The following is a 21,134-nucleotide window of genomic DNA, read 5'->3' on the forward strand; positions in this document are numbered from 1 at the left end:
GAGCTTAGAGAGCCCAGGTCAGCTTGGCTCCCGGGCTGACGCCTCCCGAGTTTATGCCTCAGGTCCGACCCAGGCTGGGGAGGCCTGCTTAGGCTTCCCAGGGCCCTGGTGCGTGCGTCCCCCCAGGGAGCCCCGAGTCAGAACGACATCCAAGGCTCTCCCAGCCTCCTGCCTCTCACCACCCATCACCCTACGCAGGAGGTCCCCCAAAGAGCCCTCCGCCCTCCAGCCCCAGGAGCTTCGCTGTGCACCTTCCAGGCACCTCCGCCGCTGCGCCCACACCCACCCTCATCCTCGGGCTCCTCACTGGCCCTGCGGCCTTTGAACACCGTGAGCCCCTGCGAGCGCCGGGGCTGGTTTTGTCCTCTCAGGACCCCAGGACCTGCACGTCGGGAGAAGCAGAGGGGCAAGGGTGGCCTCGGCCTTTTGCCAAGCAGGCCCCCGCGGCCGGAGTGGGCTCTTGGACCTAAGGAGAGGGGGATGCTGCCCGGGCTGACAGCGAGAGGCCGGGTCTGGGAGACCCGCCGCTTCCGGAGCATCCACTCGTCGCTTCCCGGGGGGGGGGAAGGGTCCCGGAGACGCCACGCGCAGCCCCCTCGTCGCCGCGCTGTCAGGGCTCCTCGCCGAGGGTCGGGCCGCCTCCAGGCCTCGGCCCCCGCCCCCGCGCCCCGCCGGCAGGTGCGGGCGCGCCTGGCTTCCCCGCGGTCCGCGCTCCCTGCCGCTCCCGCCCCGCCCCGCCCCGCCCCCGCCCCCGCGGGGCCGCCGCCTCCTGCCGCCGCCCGGCGGGCTCAGTCCTCGGCGGGGCGCGCGGCGGGCGGACTGGGCGGACTGGGCTCGGCTGCGCGCGCCATGGCCCGGGGCCTGCGCGGCCTCCCGCGGCGCGGCCTCTGGCTGCTGCTGGGTGAGTAGCGGGGTCCCCGCCGCCCCGGGGCCGCGGGCGGGGGCCGGGCGGGCGCCTCCCCGGGGCCAAGGGGCAGCCGAGGAGGCACCGCGGGATCGGGGTTCTGCGGGGCGCCGGCCGCTTCCCCGCCCCGCACGCCGGGGGCGCAGGCTCTGAGCCTGGGGGCAGGCACCTTGCAGATTCAGGATGTCGCCTTCGGCACCACGGGCCGTTTATCTAGAAGGTTATAGCTAAAACTGAACCTCTGACTGTCACATGCAGACGTTGCTGATGTGCAAATAAGCCCCCTTTGCAGGTGTCCTTTGCAAAAGGAGGCCAGCTGTCCTCTTCGGGGACATTTGGACAGCTTTTGCTTGTTTGCTTGCTTGTCAACTGGCGCTTCTGGCTACTCGAAATTCAAGGAGGGACTCTCGGTGGGGTAGCAGGACGTGCTGGGCTTTCTGCTTTGAGGCAGATCATAGACGGAAACCCAGTAGTGACAGGAACGGGTCCCGCCTTAGAAAAATTAGAGAAATTGTCATCTTCACTTCCCTGTCCTCGGTGTTTTCATAAAGAGCTAATCAGCCTTCCTAAACTGCTTTAACTATCGGTTGAATTTCATGTATTTACTTACCTTTTAATAAAAGTGAAAGAGGTTATTTAAAGTGGAAGAATCCAGGGGCCCTGGGAAGCCCCCCCCACCCCAGGCATTGGTGGCACTTGGGTCCTTGCTTCAGAGCAGGTGATGGTGGCCAGAAGCACCTGCTGCACGGGTCCCCTGGGTGCAGGGGGGCCACCACACTTGGAGCTGCAGGAGAAGTGGCTCAAGGGGCCTGTGGCCTGTCTGGGAAGAGAGGGGCTGCGGATGGGATGCCTGGGAGCCCTGCAATTCCCGTCTCGACCGGGAGTGTTGTTGGCTCTGCAGAAACCCGTAGCATCTGCCTCAATAGCCTATAATCGGAACGCTGTTTTGGCTAACGCTGTGTGAAAAGCACAATCTTAGAATAATATTATTCTGTTCTTTTGCATTGGGAATCTATGGGCTTGACGTGAAACTTATTGTTTTAGTTTCCTAAGACGTGAACATTTCTATTTGCAAGTTGGAGGGCTGGGTTGGGTCATTTTTAAACATAAATAAATAAATGCCCTTCCCTGATGTCCAGGAGCTGCACCCTCCGTAGCTTGTCTAAATAAAACCCTGTATCATAAGCGCATATAAAAACCTTCCTTGTTGACCAAGAAAATGGCAACATGTTCGGTGGAAGTTCAGAGTCCTGTGATCTTACCAGTATTCTGAGAGGTCTGGCTAAGTTCTGTCTTGGAAACATAAACTTTATGAGGTTATCAGTGAAGTAGTGTCGTTCGAGCCCAGCAGTAATTAGGATTTCAAGAGCACACAGTTTTCTTTCCGAGGGTTGGCATTAACCAAATCTCCTTGGTGATGAAGATTTTGCTGCCCAGAGGAGCAAGGTGGAATTTCTTGTTTTTCAGCAACCAGAAAAAAAGCGGCATTTCCAGAGGATCCAGGGCTAGTCTCTGAGAACCTCATTGTAAGCTTCTGTTTTTATGAGCCCGCCTGCACTCAGGAGTCCTGGCTGAGCCCGTCTTATAGGAACTCAGCTGGCATCTTTCCTGGCATGAAGGGGAGAGGGACGTTTCTTTGCAAGGCTACTGCATTTATTGAAATACATGGCTTTATATAAATACAGGGTTAACTTTTTGGAACCGACTGGGACATGGCAAGAAATGCAACAGATGCAACTCTCTTTTGGATTGTCATGCCGTTTTAAGTCTAGAGGCAGTTCGAATCCTGGAGTCCACATCTGAAGGATTCTCCTTTGCTAATCAGCTCGGTGTGTTCCTCTACCCTCTTTCTGTGTATTTAGCTGCAGGGAGACATTTCCGGATTATCTTCCTTGCACAGGTGCCTGCCCGTCAGCCCCAGGCCAGGGTTGTTTACGTCCGCATCGGAAGTGGTGGCAGCAACATGTCAAGCTGGACTCCTTCCTTTCTAAGGCAAATAGCCAGCTGGGAAAGTCTGTTCCTCCTGATTTTCTTCCCCCAGAATGAAGCGGCGCCCCAGCTTCTACTCATTTAGAAGTGGTGTCAGCAGAGGGGTGTGGGCGCCCCGTGTGGCATAAATCCCAGCAGAGATGCTGAGCCCCCAGTGGTGGAGCCCTGAGAGATTGGCAGCCAGCATCCCTCTCCTTGGGGCACAGAGCCTTCCTTTCCTGGTCCACCTGGCAGGTGGGCTCCCGCCTCTGTGCGCCCTGGCCCAGGCCTGCCTGCTCAGGGCAGGGCGGGAACCCAGGCTGGGCCGGCTGCTTTCTGCTGGAGCCTTGGGGGGAAGCCAACTCTTTCCTCTCAGCCGGCTGGATCTGAGTGTTGGGCTGCCAGATCCCATCCTGTGCCCCCGGGCTGAGTTCTCCTGACGCTTCCCAGCGCTTGGGTTGACCCCAAGAGGTGGACCTTTCAACCCTGTGACCCTGTGGTGTCTGAACCAGGTGTGTCTCTTTGCAGGACAGTGCCTGGTGGGGGGCAGATCTGGTGCCAGTGGGAACCTGCCCAAGAGCCTCTTTTGCTCCTGGGGACTCAGGGAAGACCTGGGGCGGGAGGTGCTGCGGCCGCTGGGAAGGGAGAGGAGCGGAGACGGGCCGGGGCGGCGGCTGTGGCCTCCTGCACCTGTGCTGGCCCTGGGCCCACCTTGCTGTCCAGCGTGCTCCTGGCTGATGGAGACGGACGCGAAGCGAATGGGTCCTGCCCTCCCCACACATGGACACACACGGACACACAAGCACGGAGCCCCCGGAGGGATGTCCCCCCCCCCCCCCCGCCTGCCCCGCCGTGCCTCTCCCCCCCAGGATGCTGGCCTTGGGCTGGGGACGTTTCTAGAGAACTCGTTTGTTCTTAGCCAGGAGGCTCCCAACCTCAACAAGAACTTATCCTTTGTAATATAAGGACGTTCTTGTCCACGGGGAAACTTTTTCCTCCTCAGATTGCTTGAGTTTAGTGTTTTCTCTGACATCCAAAGACACCGCTTCAGTCCCCCGTTGGAACACAGACTCTAAGCAGCTTCGTTGGTGCCGAGTCCACGGCCGGGCAGCGGGGGAGCGAGGGGCCCTGGGTCTGAGCATCACACCGCAGCCAGGCCTTCCCTGCTTGCCCCTCATCAGGCCTCGCGGCATCTCCTTTGTGTCCCCAGTGGCCACACCCGCCCTCCCAGGTGGCACTCCTGCCCACGCTTCTGTGGGACTGGAGACCAGAGAGCCCAGCCGAACCCCCCTCCACCAGCCCACGGCCACTCTGCCCTCTGCCTGCGGTCCTGGTGCCCAGGCCCCGTGCAGGCAGCACCCCCTACAAGCCCTCCGGATAACTACATGGCCTCCAGGAAGCCGTTTGGGACCCCCCCCCCAGCCACCTCCCCCGGGGCAGGTCACCCTCCTCTGTGCCCCTCATCCCTCCACACGGGCAGTGCCACCCTGTGTGCCTCGGTTGCACCCAGGCCAGCACACCTCGAGGCCCCTCCCGTGGGCATCTCCTGCCTTCGCTGAGGCTTTGCTGGAAACCAAGGGGCCCAGGAGCAGAGGGACCCAGGCCAGCGCCCCGCTGTGCTCCCCAGGGCTCTGCGCCCCCACACCCAAGGGGCGCACGGGGGAGGGCTCTGAGCCAGGCCTCACCTGGGGGCAAGGGACAGCAATTTACCCAGCAAACGATGGATGTAACGCCTGCCACGGTGGCACGTACTCTGGCCAGTTAGCGACTGGAACGAAAGCAGTTCATGTGTCACATAGCAAACCCCACGTTATGGGAAGAGGCGTGAAAGGCATAGTCAGTGAGCAGAAACCTGGTGACGCCCCAGGTTGGTGCTCTCTGCTGGTGCCTTCAATGCATCTAGAAGATTCCATGGATGCGTTTGTGAGAGGAGGGCTGGCGGCAGGCTGGCTGGATGAGCAGATACGGGAGCACTGGGGAAGCGCTCACTCTTTCTCCCTGATACATAGCACGAGTGGGTCTTGTGGCCCTGGAATCGGGGTTCTAGAAGGTAGAGTCCAGGGGTGCTGCCCACACCTGCTGCTGGAGGCTGCCCCGTGCAGCCCCCACGCGATAAGGGTCCAGCACAAACCGCCCATGGAGCCAAGGCTGAGGAGCCCGCCCCGGGGGAGCCACACGCATGAAGTGTGCTCTTTAGGCAGAAGGAACTAAGAGGGCCTTAATCAGGGCAGCGAGGGCCCTGATTTCGAGCCCCAAGGAGTTGGGAAGAGCGCTCCAGAGCACAGCAACACTTAGGCACACAGGTCTTGGTCCTTGGAACTTTCTGGAAGCTTTTGGGACAGAAGCCTGAGGGGGAGGAGGGCTTTGAGCCACAGCTGGTGCTGGAGGAGGGCCTGACCCTCTGGGCCAAGGGAACCAGCTCCAGTTTCACCGCAGGGGCAGCTCGGGACCTGAAGGGCATTAAACGTGCTGGTGAGACGGAACACGTGCTGTGAGGAGCCCCGGGCCGCTGCGCAGGAGGCCAGGCGCGGGAGCCGGGCGTGCGGGCCAGGGCGGAGGACTGAGCTGGAGGGGGTGGAGGGCTCCAGAGAGTTCCAGGTGCGGACGGCGGGCTTGGGTGTGAGAGCTCGGAAGAATCGGGGCCAGCCAGGCACCCGGCAGGCAGGGACCGGGGAGCTGGGGCTTCCAGGAAATCACAGGACCCCTGGTCAAATTCAGGGTCGGATAAACGACACACTGTCTTCGTCTCAAGCAGGGTCTGGGACAGACTTATATCAACAAATTTTTCTGTTAGTCTGACATTCACATTGAACTGGGCACCCTGTGTGTTTACTGCGAAAGCTGTGGCCCCTCCACAGCAGCCACGTCGGGTGACACGTCCCCTTGGATCCTCAGGGGTGACGGCAGGTGTCCACACACGTCCAGGGCACAGAAGAGAGGTGTGGCCGGGAGAGACATTTGGGCGGCATCGGCGTGGAGACGGTGTGAGCGCCTCGGATGGAAGGGGGGGTCCCGGGAGTGTTGATGGAGGGGGGCCGTGGGCTCCCCAGAGGGGCTGGGGGGCGGGAGGCTGGGACAGAGACCAGGCTGGTGGGGAGGGAAGGCAGGTGGCGGGGTCGCGCGCGTGGAAGAGGTGACGGCTAGTGCAACCTGGAGAAGGAGCTCAGGGAAGCTGAGGGCCTGTCCTGCTAGAGGCAGTTCTGTGTGACGGAGGAACTCCGGACATCGGGGCGATGCCCAGGGGTCATGTGGGCAATGCCAGAGGGACCACGGCACCCACACAGGGCTGGCACGGGGGCCCTCCAGTCCACTGAAGATGCAGCGTGGTGACCCAAGAAGCCAGTTCAGGAGAACTAGGCATGAGGGCAGTGGGTAGGGGCACCCCTCCCTGACCCCTCCCTGGGGCTTCCCGGTCTCTGGAGCATCATTTCCAGGCGCCCCTGGTCCCGCGCCTTTGGTGAGGCCCTAGGATGTGCTTCTCTGGTCCCCGTGCAGTTACACACTTGCGCCCCCAGGCCGTGTATCAGAAAGATAGGCAAAAATAGGCTCCCGTAACAGGTGCGATGTTGAGGTTTCTTTTTATATATATAAAATTTTTTTAAGTTTTTTATTATAGTTGATTTACAGTGTTCTGTCAGTTTCTGCTGTACGACAAAGTGACCCAGTCATACATACATATACATTCTTTTTCTCACTTTATCCTCCATCGTGCTCCATCACAAGGGATTGGCTATAGTGCCATGTGCGGTAGAGCAGGGCCTCATTGCTCATCCACTCCAAAGGCAATAGTTGGCATCTACTAACCCCAAACTCCCAGTCCTCCCCACTCCCTCCTCCCCTCCCTTGGCAACCACAAGTCTGTTCTCCAAGTCCATGAGTTTCTTTTCTGTGGAAAGGTTCATGTGGGCCATGTATTAGATTCCAGATGTAAGTGATATTATAGGGTATTTGTTTTTCTCTTGAGTCTCTAGTTCCATCCATGTTCCTGCAAATGGCATTATTTTATTCTTTTTTATGGCTGAGTAGTATTCCATTGTGTATACATACCACATCTTCTTAATCCAGTCATCTGTCAATGGGCATTTAGGTTGTTTCCGTGCCTGGGCTATTGTGAATAGTGCCCCTGTGAACATAGGGGTGCATAAATCTTTTTCAAAGAAAATTTTGTCCGGATAGATGCCGAAGAGTGGGATTGCTGGGTCATATGGTCGTTCTATGTATAGTTTTCTAAGGTACCTCCATACTGTTTTCCATAGTAGTTGTACCAATTTACATTCCCACCAACTGTGCAGGAGGGTTCCCTTTTCTCCACACCCTCTTCAGCATTTGTTATTTGTGGACATGTTAATGATGGCCATTCTGACTGGTGTGAGGTGGTACCTCATGGTAGTTTTGATTTGCATTTCTGTACTAATTAGTGATGCTGAGCATTTTTTTTCATGTGCCTGTTGGTCATCTGAATGTCTTCTTTGGAGAAATGTCTATTCAGGTCTTCTGCTCATTTTTCCATTGGGTTGTTTGTTTTTGTGCTGTTGAATTGAATGCGTTGTTTATGTTTTGGAGACTAAGCTCTTGTTGGTTACATCATTTGCGACTATTTTCTCCCATTCCATGGGTTGTCTTTTTTTTTTTTTTTTTTTTTTTTTTGGCTCATGGCTGCATCCGTGGCATATGGAGGTTCCCAGGCTAGGGGTCTAATCAGAGCTACAGCTGCCAGCGTACACTACAGCCACAGCAACACCAGATCCGAGCCACATCTGCGACCTACACCACAGCTCACGGCCATGCCGGATCCTTAACCCACTGAGCAAGGCCAGGGATCAAACTCGAAGCCTCATGGTTACTAGTCTGATTCGTTTCTGCTGCACCCCAATGGGAACTCCCCAAAGACTGCCTTTTTGGGTTGTTGGTGTTTTTTTTTTTTTAATGATTTCCTTCTTGTAAGTTTGATTAGGTCCCATCGATTTAATTTTGGTTTTATTTCCATTGCCTTGGGAGAATGACCTAAGAAAACATTTGTGTGGTTGATGTCAGAGAATATTTTGCCTGTGTTCTCTTCTAGGAGTTTTATGGTGTCTTGTCTTTGTGTAAGTCTTTAAGCCAATTTGAATTTATTTTCATGCATGGCGTGAGGGTGTGTTCTAGTTTCACTGATTTACATGCAGCTCTCCAGTTTTCCCATCACCACTTGTTGAAGACACTTTTTCCCATTTTATATTCTTGCCTCCTTTGTCGAAGATTAATTGACCATGGGCGTCTGGGTTTATTTCTGGGGTCTCTTCTCTGTTCCCTTGGTCTGTAGGTCTGTTTTGGCACCAGTACCACACTGTCTTGATGACTGTAGCTTTGTAATATTGTCTGAGGTCTGGGAGAGTGATGCATCCTGCTTGGCTTTTGTTCCTCAGGATTGCTTGGGCAATTCTGGGTCTTTCATGGTTCCATATAAATTTTTGCATTGTTTGTTCTAGTTCTGTGAAAAATGTAATGGGTGATTTGGAAGGGATTGCTAAATCTGTAGATCGCTTTGGGTAGTTTGGCCATTTTAACAATAATTCTTTCAATCCGGGAACATGGAATATCTTTCCATTTCTTTGAATCCTCTTAATTTCCTTGATGAATGTTTTATAGTTCTCAGCATATAAGTCTTTCACCTCCTTGGTCAGCTTTATTCCTAAGTATTTAATTTTGGGGGGTGCAATTTTAAAAGATACTGTGTTTTTATATTCCTTTTCTGATATTTCACTGTTAGTACACAGAAATGCACCCGATTTCTGAATGTTAATCTCATATCCTGCTCTTTGGGGTTTTCTACACATAGTATCATGTCATCTGGATAGAGTGACAGTTCTACCTCTTCTCTTCCAATTTGGGTACCTTTTACTTCTTTTGTTTGATTGCTGTGGCTAGGACTTCCAATTCTATGTTGAATAAAAGTGGTGAGAGCGGGCATCCTTATCTTGTTCCAGATTTTAGCAGGAAGGCTTTCAGCTTTTCTCCGTTGAGTAGTATATTGGTTGTGGGTTGGTCTTAAATGGGTTTTATTGTGATAAGGTATATTTCCTCTATACCCAGTTTGGTAAGTGCTTTTATCATGAATGGATATTGGAAAGTTCGTTTCTAAAATCATGAAAACCCTTTGCTTTCCTCTGAGGGCGCCGGGTGCTCCTTAAGGACGCCAGTGATCCGAGTGGGAGCAGTGGGCCTAAGTCGGCTCTACCTGCCTGGTGGGAGGTGCTGGCCCCTGAGACTCGGGGGACCTGCTGCTAACGGCAGAGGCAGCTCGGCCTTTGCCCTTGACCTCAGGCCTCCTTCAGCCCGTGCTCCTCTGCCAGAGTCGTCCACGCACCCAACTCCCCAGATGCCTCCACCCCGCCAGGCATCAGTGATCTCACGGGACCCCCCTCTCCAGAGAGGCCCCTCCAGGCCATCACGGGGAGATGGCCCAGGTGGCTCGAGGGCCTCAAAGCCTCAGCAGACGTCAATCACCTGCAGGCATGGACCATCGAGGCTGCTTTCAGGGTCTCTGGGGTGAGGAGGTAGTGTCACCATTTCTCCCTTGTGTGCCGAGGCGAGCATACCAGGGGTTACGTCCCAGCTCCGCCACGCCTGTGTGTCTTGGCTGTGTGACTCTGGGAAGGTTGCTTAACCTCTCTGGGCCTCTCTGGCCCTATTTGTAAAATGAGAGAGTGGTAATACCTGCCCTATTGGTTATTTGCAAGGCCTAAATACCCTGATGCCCCTAGCGCGCTTAGCGCAGGACCTGGCCACGTGGGCTGTGGCTGTCCCCACCCTCGACGGGGCTTTCCCAGCATGTGGCAGTGCGAAGGGAAACAGCTGGCCTTCTGGAATCCGTGTAGAACCCATCTAGAACCTGCTCCTCATCTGTCCCTTTATACCCAACTTGCTTCCAAAAAGGGTGGCTCCTGATAGAGGCACATATACTATAAAGCACCCAAACATGGTCTGGTGTCACCTCACACGGTACCGACCGAAACCCTCCAAGAGAGGAAGAATTAACAGGGTACCTAACGACGAAGAAAAAAACCATCTCACAGGGCGCTGGCTGAGGCAAGGTGGAGGCGCAAACCACTCGGAGCTTTCTGGAAGCCAGAACAGACCTGGTCAGGACGCGGCATCCCCTGGCAGGTCTGCTTCTCCAGTGGTTGCCCCAGAAGCCTGGAGGGCGGGCGCTGTGTGGAGGAGGCCGGGCTCCGAGGTGCCGAGGTCCCGGCAGAGGGTTCCTAGCGGCGCAGCGCTCTGACCTGGGCAGGCGGAGGGAGGGATGGTTCACTGGGCCTTGAGGGTTGAGTCGGCGTCTTTACCGGACACAGTTTTTGTGTTTTCACGTTGTCATGGCGTTTTTATTTTCTTTTTCCAGAATAGAAAAGCTGAAGGTAACATGTTCCAACCAAATTCTGCTTACGTCATGCCCTGGGGAATTTAGTGACAGGCCAGGCATGTAGCTTCCTGGGGAGGTGGCCCCCGGGTGGCTGTAACCAGGGGGTTCCTGGAGGCGGGTGGTTTTCACCCTGCTGGCCCAGCGGGACGAGCGGAAAGTGACGGGACAAGAACGTGCAGAGCAAGGCTTCTTCCGACGGCTGTCAGGAAGAAGGGCTGGACAGACGACAGAGATGAGATTTTAGAAATCACATTTTTTAACTTGTGGACAATATAGACGGGCATCAGGCAGAAAATAATGACCACGTGTAACCACACCACTCGGAGGTAGCCGCTCTTGACGCGGCCTTCAGATTTATGGCGTTTACTCGGTGTAATAGACCTAAACTGGATGTTTGACGTGTATGATTCTGGCAGATGTGTACACCCACGTGGCCCTGAGCGTGCGTATCCACCACCTCCGCAGATGCCCTGAGCCTCTTGTCACATCTCCCTGCAGCCCCCCCGAGCCTCCATCACCCCTGCTGGGTCCTGGGGTGGGGCCTGAGCGTCCTGTGAGTGGCTAAGGGCCGCTCAGGTTGAAGGTGTGCAGACAGGCCTCCCCCTTCCAGAGGTGGGGTTGGTTCTATGACCACGTCTTCTGGAAACCAGCCCGCCTGGTGCGAGAAGCCCGCGGTTCACGGGTAAAGAAACTGTGGCTGAGGAGAGAAGAGGCCTCCTCTGGGCTCCGCCTGGGAGGTCACACCACGTGCCGGGGCCCCTGGAGGCTTGCCGACTCCGCGGGGAGGCTCTGAACTCAGCCCCCAGCAGGTGCGCTTCCCGCGGCCCACCCGCACCGTGCCCCAGCTCGGGGAGGACCATGCAGGTGCATCTCTGCAGCCGGGGTAATGGGCCCTTCCTGGCAGATGGGCAGCCTCGGGCCCAGGGCCTGTCTGTCCCCCTCCCCGTCCCTCCTGGCCTCAGAAACCCAAGTGCCCCAGAGCCCCGAGGTCCCTGTTGTTCTGACCCCAGCCCTGCCTGAGGGACTCCCTGCCACGCCTCCCCCATTAGGGGCCTTTTCCTGCCGTTTCTCTGAGCTCCCGAGGCCCGCGGGGCCCCCAGCACAATGACGTCACAGATGCAGGAAGGTCCTGCCCCGACTCGCCCAGCCGTGCCCTCCGCCTCTGAGGGATGCCAGTTATGAATGAATCACCTGCAGTCACGCGGGGATGGCGCCCAGCCAGCCCCAAGCAGCTGCTTTTCAAACCTTGGCACTTTTGGCAGCTGGTTTGAAGACCTTTGGCGCTTTCATTCCATTTTAAAACCATAACGTTGCCGCTCTTTCTGATGAAAGAAACCACGTCAGGCTCCTTTTCTCAGTGTCCTTCTCCCGTCCTTCGAAATGCAGGTGCTGTGTCCCAATTCACCGAGCGGCCGGCCCAGCCTCATCGCAGTTGCAGACAAAGCAACAAACAGCTGGGCTCTGGGCTCCCCCAGGGCAGGAAGGAAGGGCCGTGGGCTGGCGGTGGGCGCTGTCCCCAAGGCGCAGGGGTCCTCCCGCCCTTGGAAGACAGGCAGTGGCCCATGGAGAAGGGGGAGCTGCCCCCCCGGGGACCAGGCCAGGTCAAGGCCCAGGGCAGGGGTCGCTCAGATGAGGGAGGCCGAGCGTGACGGCTGAGGCCCCGGCCAGCTGGGGTGGGACAGGTGGCTGCTGTCACCTGCCTGGAGGACAGCAGGAGGAGCCCGACCGGACACAGTAGGGGGCCCTTCCCAGGAGGAAGTGTGGCCTGGGGACATCCCCCCCACCCCCCAGCCCATCCCAACCCGACCCTTGGCCTTGGGCCCTGACACTGACTCCCGTGCTGGCTCTGGGGACGATTGTGGCCTCTGCTTCCCCGACCCTCAGGACTCGGGAGCCCCCAGCGCCCTCGTGTAAGATCCCTCCTGTGTCCACACCCGCCCGGCCGCTTTCTGAGTGCCCGGAGCCCTGGCACGGGTGCGCGTGTACCCTCGTCCGCCCCGAGCAGCCTTTCCAGGGCAGGAGGGGAGCCCGCCAGCTTCCCGACCCTCCTCGGACCCGGCTCCAGTCCCACGCAGCACGTTGCTGAGAAAGCTGGGTGTCGCCGCCTCGTCCCGTGGCAGATGTTAACGTGCAGAGCTGCTGGGTGCCAGCAGGGCGGATGCCCCGGGAGCCAGAAGAGTGGGCGACGAGAGGGCGGCAAAAACGTTCTGAGAAAAGAAGCTTCTAGGGCCCTTCACGAGCCACTAAAGGCAGAACGGGGGGCCTTGGCGGGGGGAACAGGCCGAATCTGGGCCTGGGCTCGGCCGGGAAAGGCGTCCAGGGGAGCAGGGAGGCGTGGGGGCAGGCAGAGAATGAGGCTGAGGCCCTGCCCTGAGTGGGTGTCTGCACCCTTCGGAGCCACCCGTGACCCCTGGTGCTTTAGGCCTACACGCGTGGGCCTGCTTGGGTGCGTCTTGATGGGGTGGGTGTTAGGAGCAGCCCTTCCCCCCAGCTGGGCCTCCGTGTGGACACTGTGGGGGATGCACTGGGGCTTTTGGGAGGTGGGTGGCCTCCGATGGGTACAGAGGTCCCTCTCCTGCCCCCTGAGCAGCCTGGGAGCCTTGCTGCTTCCACCCGGGGGGCACCCTTCCCAGGGTGTCAGGGTGGTGGGCCCTGCTCCCCGCTGCCCGTGGGCATCTTCTGGGGGCTCCTCCCGGGAGCTTCCCGCCTCACCAGCCTTTCATCTCCCCTGCCCCCACCCACCTTACCCCCAGATTCTCGGGCTAGAAACCCCGGGGTCCCCCCTGGCTGGCCAGCTTCCAAGGCAGTGGGCACAGGACCGGGCACCTCCGCTCCGCCAGGTAAAGCGCCAGGCTTTGTCCAGCTCTGCTGCGGCCCCTCCTCGCTGCCCACGTGCCCTGGCGTTCCTCGCCTTTGGGTTTTATTTTTAATTAATCACAGAGTTGTCCTTCCACTGCTATGAAGTGTCATCATGCTAGCTTGGCGCCCCATCAGGGTGTGTCCAGCCTGGAGCCTGTCGCTTAAATTAGGTCAATGGACAGGCTAGCCCCCGGCCCTGTCGCCTGCCCACTGGGATCCCCAGGCCTTGGGGACCCTGGAATGAGTGCGGATCTCCCACCGCCCCGATCCCCCGATCCCCCACCCCCCCACCCTGGGCAGAGGCCTCATCACCTGCCTCTCGGGACTCGCCCCTCCCTCTGAGCAGAGTCCTCCCCGACCCCGAGGCTCTGACCCCACACGGGCCTGTGTGGTCGCATGTTTGTCACCGGCCACCCGTCCCCTTTCTGAGAATCACCAGTGCCGGGAGGGAACAGCTCTTGCCCGTGGGACATCCTGGCCTGGCTTCCAGAAGCACAGGTTCTGGGGGACGAGGGGTGGTGAGCGCCCTGTCGGCTCAGGGGTCACACACCAGCACCCTCACCTAGGACTCCAGAAGGGGCAGGGACAGGGTGCTCCCCCTGCCTGCAAGTGCCCCCCCACCCCATGCCCTCCTCCCGCCCCCAGGGGCACTCCGCTCTTCACTGTCGTTCAAGGCAGCTGTGGGTTCTGTTACCTGGAACTCTGTCCCAAATGGACACACCTTCCTCTGAGGGCCAGTCGTCAGCTCTGCCTCTGCCGGGGCCTCATCTGCTCATTTGGCACAGCGTTCTACCCAACTGCGGGCCGGGTCAGAGCCCTGGTCTGGTGTGTGACTCATTCATCTACCCACCCATCCACCTGCCCACCCAGCCGCCCACCCACCCATCTACCCGTTCATCTGTCCATCCGTCCATCCATCCAGCTACCTGCTTATTCACCCAGCCAGCCAGCCACCCGTCTACCCACCCATCCCCCATCCAGTCACTACTGAGCCCCTGGAGCTGGACTCCAGATGGCCCTTGGCCGCCTCTCCGCCCACTCCCCACCCTCCCTCCCCTGCTGCCCCCTCCCCCCAGGTCTGCAGCCCAGGGCAGGGCAGGCCTTCTGCCGCTCTTCCCCGCTCCCTGGTCTCGAGCCTCTGGGCTGGGAGCCGGCTGAGGGCAGGGCCCCAGGGAGGCAAAGCTAGTTCCGTTCGGTCTACGCCACTCCTGGGGCTGGGACCTTGCGCCTGTTTCCAAGCCCTGAAGCCTCAGTTTCCTCGCCTGTAAATTGATGATCACAAAAGGACCCACTTTCCGGGCGGCCGTGCCTGCGCAGAGCGCGGGCAGCGCGTGGAGGGAGGACGGACGGAGCATGAGCGGAGCGTGAGCCTGGCAGGTGCTGGCGTGCCAGTTCCTCCGCATTTTCCTCTTGGAAGATGGGGCCCGAGGGGGAGGAGCTCGAGGGGGCTGAGGGCCCTGCCCCCTTGAGTGCACTCCCCCTACCAGGCCCCAGGGCCTCAAGTGGCAGCTTGCTGTCCACGTGTCCCCGAGGCCCCCAAGGAGTCCAGGAATTCCCGGTGCAGCCCATTCCCCATAACCCCATAACCGCTTGTCAGCCTGGTTTATAACTGGCGGACACCCTGATACAGGGATGTGAGCCCCGCGGGGTGCAGCCCATCCCCCACGTGCCGGGGGGCGGTCAGCAGGGGCGCTCAGGCCCCCCTGCCGCCCTCCCAGGGGCGGCCCCAAGGGTGAGGAGCCTGGGTCCCTCCCAGCAAGCTGCCTTGGTTTCTGTGTCTGTGCAGAGGAGGCCTGGGGACCCCAGCAGGGGTGCCATGAGGATGAGACAGTGTCACACCTGTGCCTGGGACAAGAGGACGGGTAATCCCACCTGTTGCTCTGGCCTGGCTCCCACAGAGCCCAGGGAGGTGTCAGCCCCACCCTTAGCAGGCAGGGCCTTTGCTGGGACCAGAAACACTGCTGGATGATCCAGTTGGAGCCCTAGAGGCCCCCTCCAGGGACCAGACAGAGCCCCCAGGGCATCCTGGGGGCCTCAGGGGCAGACGGGGGCTCCCTGGCAGGGGTGCGAGCCCCCGTGGATGCGGGCTGTGGCTGGAAGAGCCCCTAACTCGTGGGGAGGATGGGGGGAGGGCGGGACCCCGGCAAGACCAGAGGGGGACCTGACCGTCGTCGGGGCTCTCATTGCAGTGAATCACCTCTTCTTGGCCACCGCCTGCCAGGACACTGACCACGCCGCCCTCCTCCGGAAGTACTGCCTCCCCCAGTTCCAGGTGGACATGGAGGCCATCGGGAAGGCGCTGTGGTGCGACTGGGACAAGACCATCGGGTGAGTCCCCGGCGTCCCCAGGGGCAGGGAGGCCGGCAGGGTGAGCAGTTCTTCCCTGACGTCCAGGGTGGTGGCTGTGGCCATGGGCGGGGGACAGGGGGAGGCGAAGGAGGGTGCCAGTGCCAGGGCAGTGTGGCCAGTGAGCAGGGGGAGGCCGTGTCCGTGGTGACCTGGATCGAGGTGGCTGATGGGGCCTTGTGCAGAGGGGCCGAGGAGGCGTCCCCCTGGGATGCCTGTGGCCTGTCTGAGAGCAGGTGTCAGGGGGACACAGGTCTAGTGCCCAGGGCCCGAGTCCCTGTGACGGGAGCTCCAGGATGTCCCTGCCGCTCCCCCCGAGCCTCGTGGTCAGGCCAAGGCTGGCCTGCACTCCCCACTGAGCACAGCTCGGCTGCGCCCTTTCTTCCAGCCCCACAGGGCTCATCACTGTCCCCCCTCAGCCGGCCGCCCACCCCAGGCCTGGCTCCTGCATCTTCTGGAACAGCAACCCCACCGGAACTTGGCGTGTCTGCAGTCGATATTCTAGGCTGGGTTTCTGCTTCAGTGTTGAGGGCCTGGGGGCACCTGGGGCTCCAGTAGGCAAGTTAAGGCAAAGAGAAATACCCCGGGCCTGAACTACCAGGCTGGTGGCCGACCCTGCCAGGCACGCAGGTCCACAGAGGGTGGGTGTTTCCAGCCCTGGCTCAGCTCCAACATCCTGGTCCAGACCTGCACCTGGGTTTACAGTATGGGGCGGGGACACCAGGAGCTGGGGGTGCCTGCTTCCCCCTCCTCCAGGGCCTTTGGGGGGGCTCACCCCTCCCCTTCCCCTTCCCTGCCGCCTCTTCCCAGGCATCAGGGTCTCCTTTGCTGAGCTGAGAAATCAATCAGGGGAAGCAGACTGCTAAAAACCAGGAGAGCCCGTCTTTGGGCTAATTGGCCTTCTGCCTGGGCCTCGTGACTTGTGCTTAAAGATCTCGTGCTATTAAGATGCAGGAAAGACACTGCAGGGGTTCCCTGGAGAAGTGGCACCTCCTGCTCACCACCCCCCCACCTCCCCCACCTCCCACTTACCGCCCCAGCCCCCCATCCCGTTTCCTGCCCTGGGCAAGTGGTTCATGCGGATGGATTCCAAGCCGGTGGCCTAGCAGAGGAGGTGATGTTCCGTCACTGGAGACGAGGCCACCGCGGGTGGTTTCTGACAGCGCTGAGGGTGCAAACGGGAGTAATTACCACTTTGGGCCACAGGGTTTGCCAGCATCCAGCTGAGCCACGTGGGGCTATAGCTGGAAATAGACGTGGGGGAGGCTGGGGGGGAGGGAGGATTGCTAGGAAATGTTTTTATTCAGAAGGAAAATCAAGGTGTTCCCGTTGTGGCTCAGCGGGTTAAGAACCCGACTCGTATCCGTGAGGACACGAGTCCGCTCCCTGAGTTCAGGATCCTTCAGTGGGTTAAGGATCCAGCGTTGCCACAAGCGGCAGCGTAGGTTGCAGCGGCAGCTAGATGTTGCTGTGGCTGTGGTGTAGGCCAGCAGTGCCAGCTCCAACTCAACCGCTAGCCCAGGAACTTCCCTATGCCGCAGGTGGGGCTGGAAAAAGAAAAAGAAAAACAAGAAAAAAGGAGAGAAAGAACATCAAGGTCAGTGAGGGAGGAAGAAGCGAAAGGCCTCATCCCAAGAGCATCCCAGCAGGGCACCGGGGCAGCCAGCCTCGGGGGCTGTGGTTGGCAGGACAGCGGTCCCCAGGCTGCCCCGTCCTGGTCCCTGGGACCTGGGGACATGTTACATTACTTGGTGATGGGGAAGAAGACCGCTGGCCCGGTGACCTGGGATGGGGAGCTGACCCGGCTTCTCTGGGTGGGTCCAGCCCCGTTCCAAGGGTCCGTATATTGTCCCAGCTTTGGCAGTTACAGCGCCTTCAGATCCACATCTGTGTCCTTTTGACATGCCCCTCCCCCATCCTTCAGGGGTGGGGGGCACTTCCTTCCCTTCCGGCACCAGGAGACATTCCAGGCTCATCGTGTGCATTTTCGGCCCCAGCCCTGGAATCAGCCATTTCTCCCAGTAGCCTTGGTTCTTTCTATTAAAGAATGGGGCCCAGGGAGTTCCCTGGTGGTCCAGTGGTTAGGATGCAGTGCTTTCACCGCTGCCGTGAACATCCATAGGGTTCAACCCCTGATCTGGGAACTGAGATCCTGCATCAAGCCTGCACAACATGCCCCCCCCACCAAAAAAAGTGGTGCTCAGAGGCCAAGATAAACACGCACATATATTCCTGCCGTGGATTTTGATGTAACCAATGAAACCACGCAAACACGAGAAGAAAAAACCCGGTGCATCCTCTTTAACTGCTCTATAGAGAAAGGCCGTGTGTAGCAATATTTATTTCAAGGACGTGGCTTACATGACAGTGGGGTCTGGCGAGTCTGGAATCTTCAGGGCAGCTGCGGCTGGAGTCTGGGGCAGAGCCAGTGCTGGGGCTTGAGGCAGAATTTCCTAACTTGCTCAGGGCCCTTCAGCGGAAGACGAGGCCCCACCCACGGCATCACAAGAATAATCCCCTTTACTTTTGCCAGCTGGTGGTAGCCGTGACCACACCTCCCAAACACCCCAGCAACGCCTCGGTTAGTGTTTGGTTGAGTGACGGGGGACGCAAGCCTGGGCAGGCTGACACGGAGAGCTGACCATCATGCTGGGGCCGGGTGGGCACAGTCCTCGGGGCTGGGTTCAGAGGAGTGTCCCTTCGCCACGTGCCCACTGCTGTGCGACGAGGCGCTTCGGTTATGCATGTACACGCATCCACTCTTTTTCAGATTCTTTTCCCATCTGGGTTATCACGGAATATTGGGTGGGGTTCCCTGGGCTACACAGCAGGCTTTGCTATTAAGCTAGCATTACTGACCGCTACCTGCGTGCTGGGCCAGCAATGGACATTCGTGTCCTCGCTTGAGTAGGCGGCGACTCAGGAGGAGGAAGAACTATTATAATGCCCCCTCCCCACCCCCATCTCACGTGTGCCCAGGCTTACTGCTAGTAAAGGGCTCTTAGAGTCCAAAGTCCAGCTCTTGACACTCCTTGAGGGCACGAGGGGGCTCCTTCCGGAATCGGGGGTGTGGGGATGCTTTGGGAGGTGGCTGCTGGCCTGCAGTGGCCGTCTCTGCCCCTGCCAACATCCAGCGGGTGTGGTGAGGTCCATGTGCATTGGATACCATGCCTGGTGCCCGAGTCAAGGAAGGCTTTCCAGGGTCTCCTGCAACAGTGGGAGTCTGGGGGGTCTTGGGTACACAAGCTTGTCCAAATGACTGGGTGGAAGGAGGCAAAAAGAGGGACCCAGGAAGAAGGCTAAGCACAGTGAGGGGTGGGCACAGTGTGCTGCAGGAGAGCAGGACCCCAAGCGGGAGACCAGGAGGCAGAGGGCCAGACAGTGGGCTGGTTCAGGGAAGTCTCCTGGGGCTGGCGGACTGTGAGCCAGGCAGGCATCTGGCAAAGGGCCCAGGTGCTGGGAAGGACCCCTCCCCAAGCCAAGCACAGCTAATGCTGTGTGTGAGTCAAAGGCATAGCCCATGGAGCATCTTGGTAGGTGTTGAGGTCTAGGCTTCAGGGCTGACATGAAGCTGAGGGCAGGAAACCTCAAAAGCCGGAGTGCCCAGTGCCTGCTGCTGAAAGTCACAGCTGTCCCAGGGTATGGGCTAGTCCTTCAGGCAGCCCTGATATGACAGAAGGAAGCTTCTGGGCTCCTTAAAATCAGAGGAGACTCAGTTTAAAATAGCTGCAAGTCAAAGGCACCAAGTGACAGGGATGCACGACAGCCAGCCGGCCTTCTGTAGGACTCACGCTCCAGGACAAATAGGCAGGGACCCCACCGCGGCGCCAGGCCTGCTCCAGCCGGCTGGCTGTCAGTCCAGGCTTGGTTCCACCTCCTGCATCAGCTCAGACGGAGGGCAGGGCCAGCAGCAGCCCCACATCCCCTGAGACACGGGATGAAGTGTTGGGTTCTTTTTAGAGGACCTCTCGGCCATGCTGTGCATGATCAGAGATAGAAATTTCTCGAGCGAAAGAAAAGGGCTGGTGACACGTTCCACCCAGAGGACAGCAGGCACTCACGAGCGTCCTTAGGTGGGACTGTGGCAGCTGCCCATCAGGTTGTGTTTAAGCTGTGCAGGTGTCTCTCGCCGGTGACCCCAGACTGTGACCCTGCGTCCTCCATCGTGAGAATGGCTCGGGGTCACTCCTGAGTCCCTCCGTGTTTGAGGATGTTGGGGTGGGAGTGGGGGCTCAGACTCCACAGCGCTCTCACCTGTCACCATACCAGGTCCCCACAGGGCCGATGAGCTCAGCAGGGCAGGCCCCCCTCTGTGCCAGGCCAAGTTCACCGTGTCCCAGAGGTCAGCCCGTTCACTATAGCCCTGGGTCACTAATGGCAGTTTAACAGGATTTCACATATTAACTGGGAATGTAATCTCATTTAGGAAGCTATAGAGGCCATGGAAAAATTGTGTCATCAGAAACTCATTTCCAGAGACCTCCCTGTGGGTCTCGGTGGGGGAGGGAGAGGAATCTGGAACATTCAGACGTCAAGTAGGAGAGGGTTGGTGATAAAGTGACCGCATGTTGGCTTTCTCCCCAAGACAAGAAACGGGGGTGACCTTAGGGGAGTGGGAGGCCGCCCCTCCTCTCCTTCCCGCACAGCTTCAGGCACAGAGGCGTTGCCTGGGCCGGGGAGGGTGTCGAAGGGGGTCAGAGGTGACCCAGGGGGACATGGCACCCCACTCGGCGATGGGTCACCAGCGAACCCTGTCCCCCTGCCCCCATCCTGCACATCCTGACCGCGTCTGCCTCTGTGCACAGCAGCCTCGGGGCCCTAGGGGACCAGGGCTCCAGGGCCTGCTCCCCGGGTGCCCTCCCTGCCGTGCTGACCCCGTGCTGGGCCGTGAGAGCCCTCCAGCTGCCCTGAGCCACAGCCCCACTCTGAGGAGGGGTCTCTGGCCTGGGAAGGAGGGAGCAGCCCAGCGAATTAAGTGAAGGATGCGGGACCAGTGCTCCACGGTGCTGCCCCCGCAGCTCTGGGCGCCAAGCCTGCTGCCCCAGGTCCAGGCGCTGTTGGTTCAGGCGGGGGTGGGGGGGCAGCGACCCCCGCGGGTGCTATGATCCCCCTGCAGTCAGAACAAAGGGGCGTCTTTGTCCCATTTAAAGAGTCAAGACGGGAAGTGCTTCCAAACCAGCAGCAGCAGCGACGGAGCTGCAACAGGAACCGAGAGAACTTAGACACGGCGGCTGTTCCGCTCCCAGGGTTCCCGCTGTGCTTGACCTGTCCCGCCTGGGTCTCAGGAGGGCCCACGCCCAGGGTGTTGGGCCAGCCTTTCACCAGAGCCCCGCAGAGGGCTGGCCCTCTGATGTCCCCATCAGCTGGGGACTTTCAGAGCTGGCCCTGGACAACCCCCCACCCCTGCCAACGCCCTCCCGTGCTTGGGCACATTCTTGTGTGGGGGGGTGCTGGTGCAGAGGCCCACTCCCAACCCTCTGCCCGGCTGGACAGGGGGGACCCTTCAAGTGTCCCAGAGCACACAGGCACCTCAAGGCCAGGAATCTTGCAGCCAGCCTTTGACCTCTAGGGGCCTTCGGGAGGAGCTGTGCCAGGAAAACCACCAGCTGGCCCTGAGGAGCCAAGCTGGCTATGCCCAGGCCTCACTCCTGCCCCCTG

General features: G+C 59.2%; 1 protein-coding gene across 1 annotated transcript in view; it reads left to right on the forward strand.

Moving 5' to 3' along the window:
- RAMP1 (receptor activity modifying protein 1) overlaps positions 834-21,134 on the forward strand; it is a 45,116-nt gene continuing 24,815 nt past the window's right edge. Inside the window, 2 exon segments of the mRNA NM_214199.1 lie at positions 834-901; positions 15,320-15,458. Coding sequence (NP_999364.1) covers positions 850-901; positions 15,320-15,458 — 191 coding nt within the window. The 5' untranslated portion in view covers positions 834-849.

This window comes from Sus scrofa, chromosome 15 (assembly GCF_000003025.6).
Source record: "Sus scrofa isolate TJ Tabasco breed Duroc chromosome 15, Sscrofa11.1, whole genome shotgun sequence".
Taxonomy (NCBI): Eukaryota; Metazoa; Chordata; class Mammalia; order Artiodactyla; family Suidae; genus Sus; species Sus scrofa.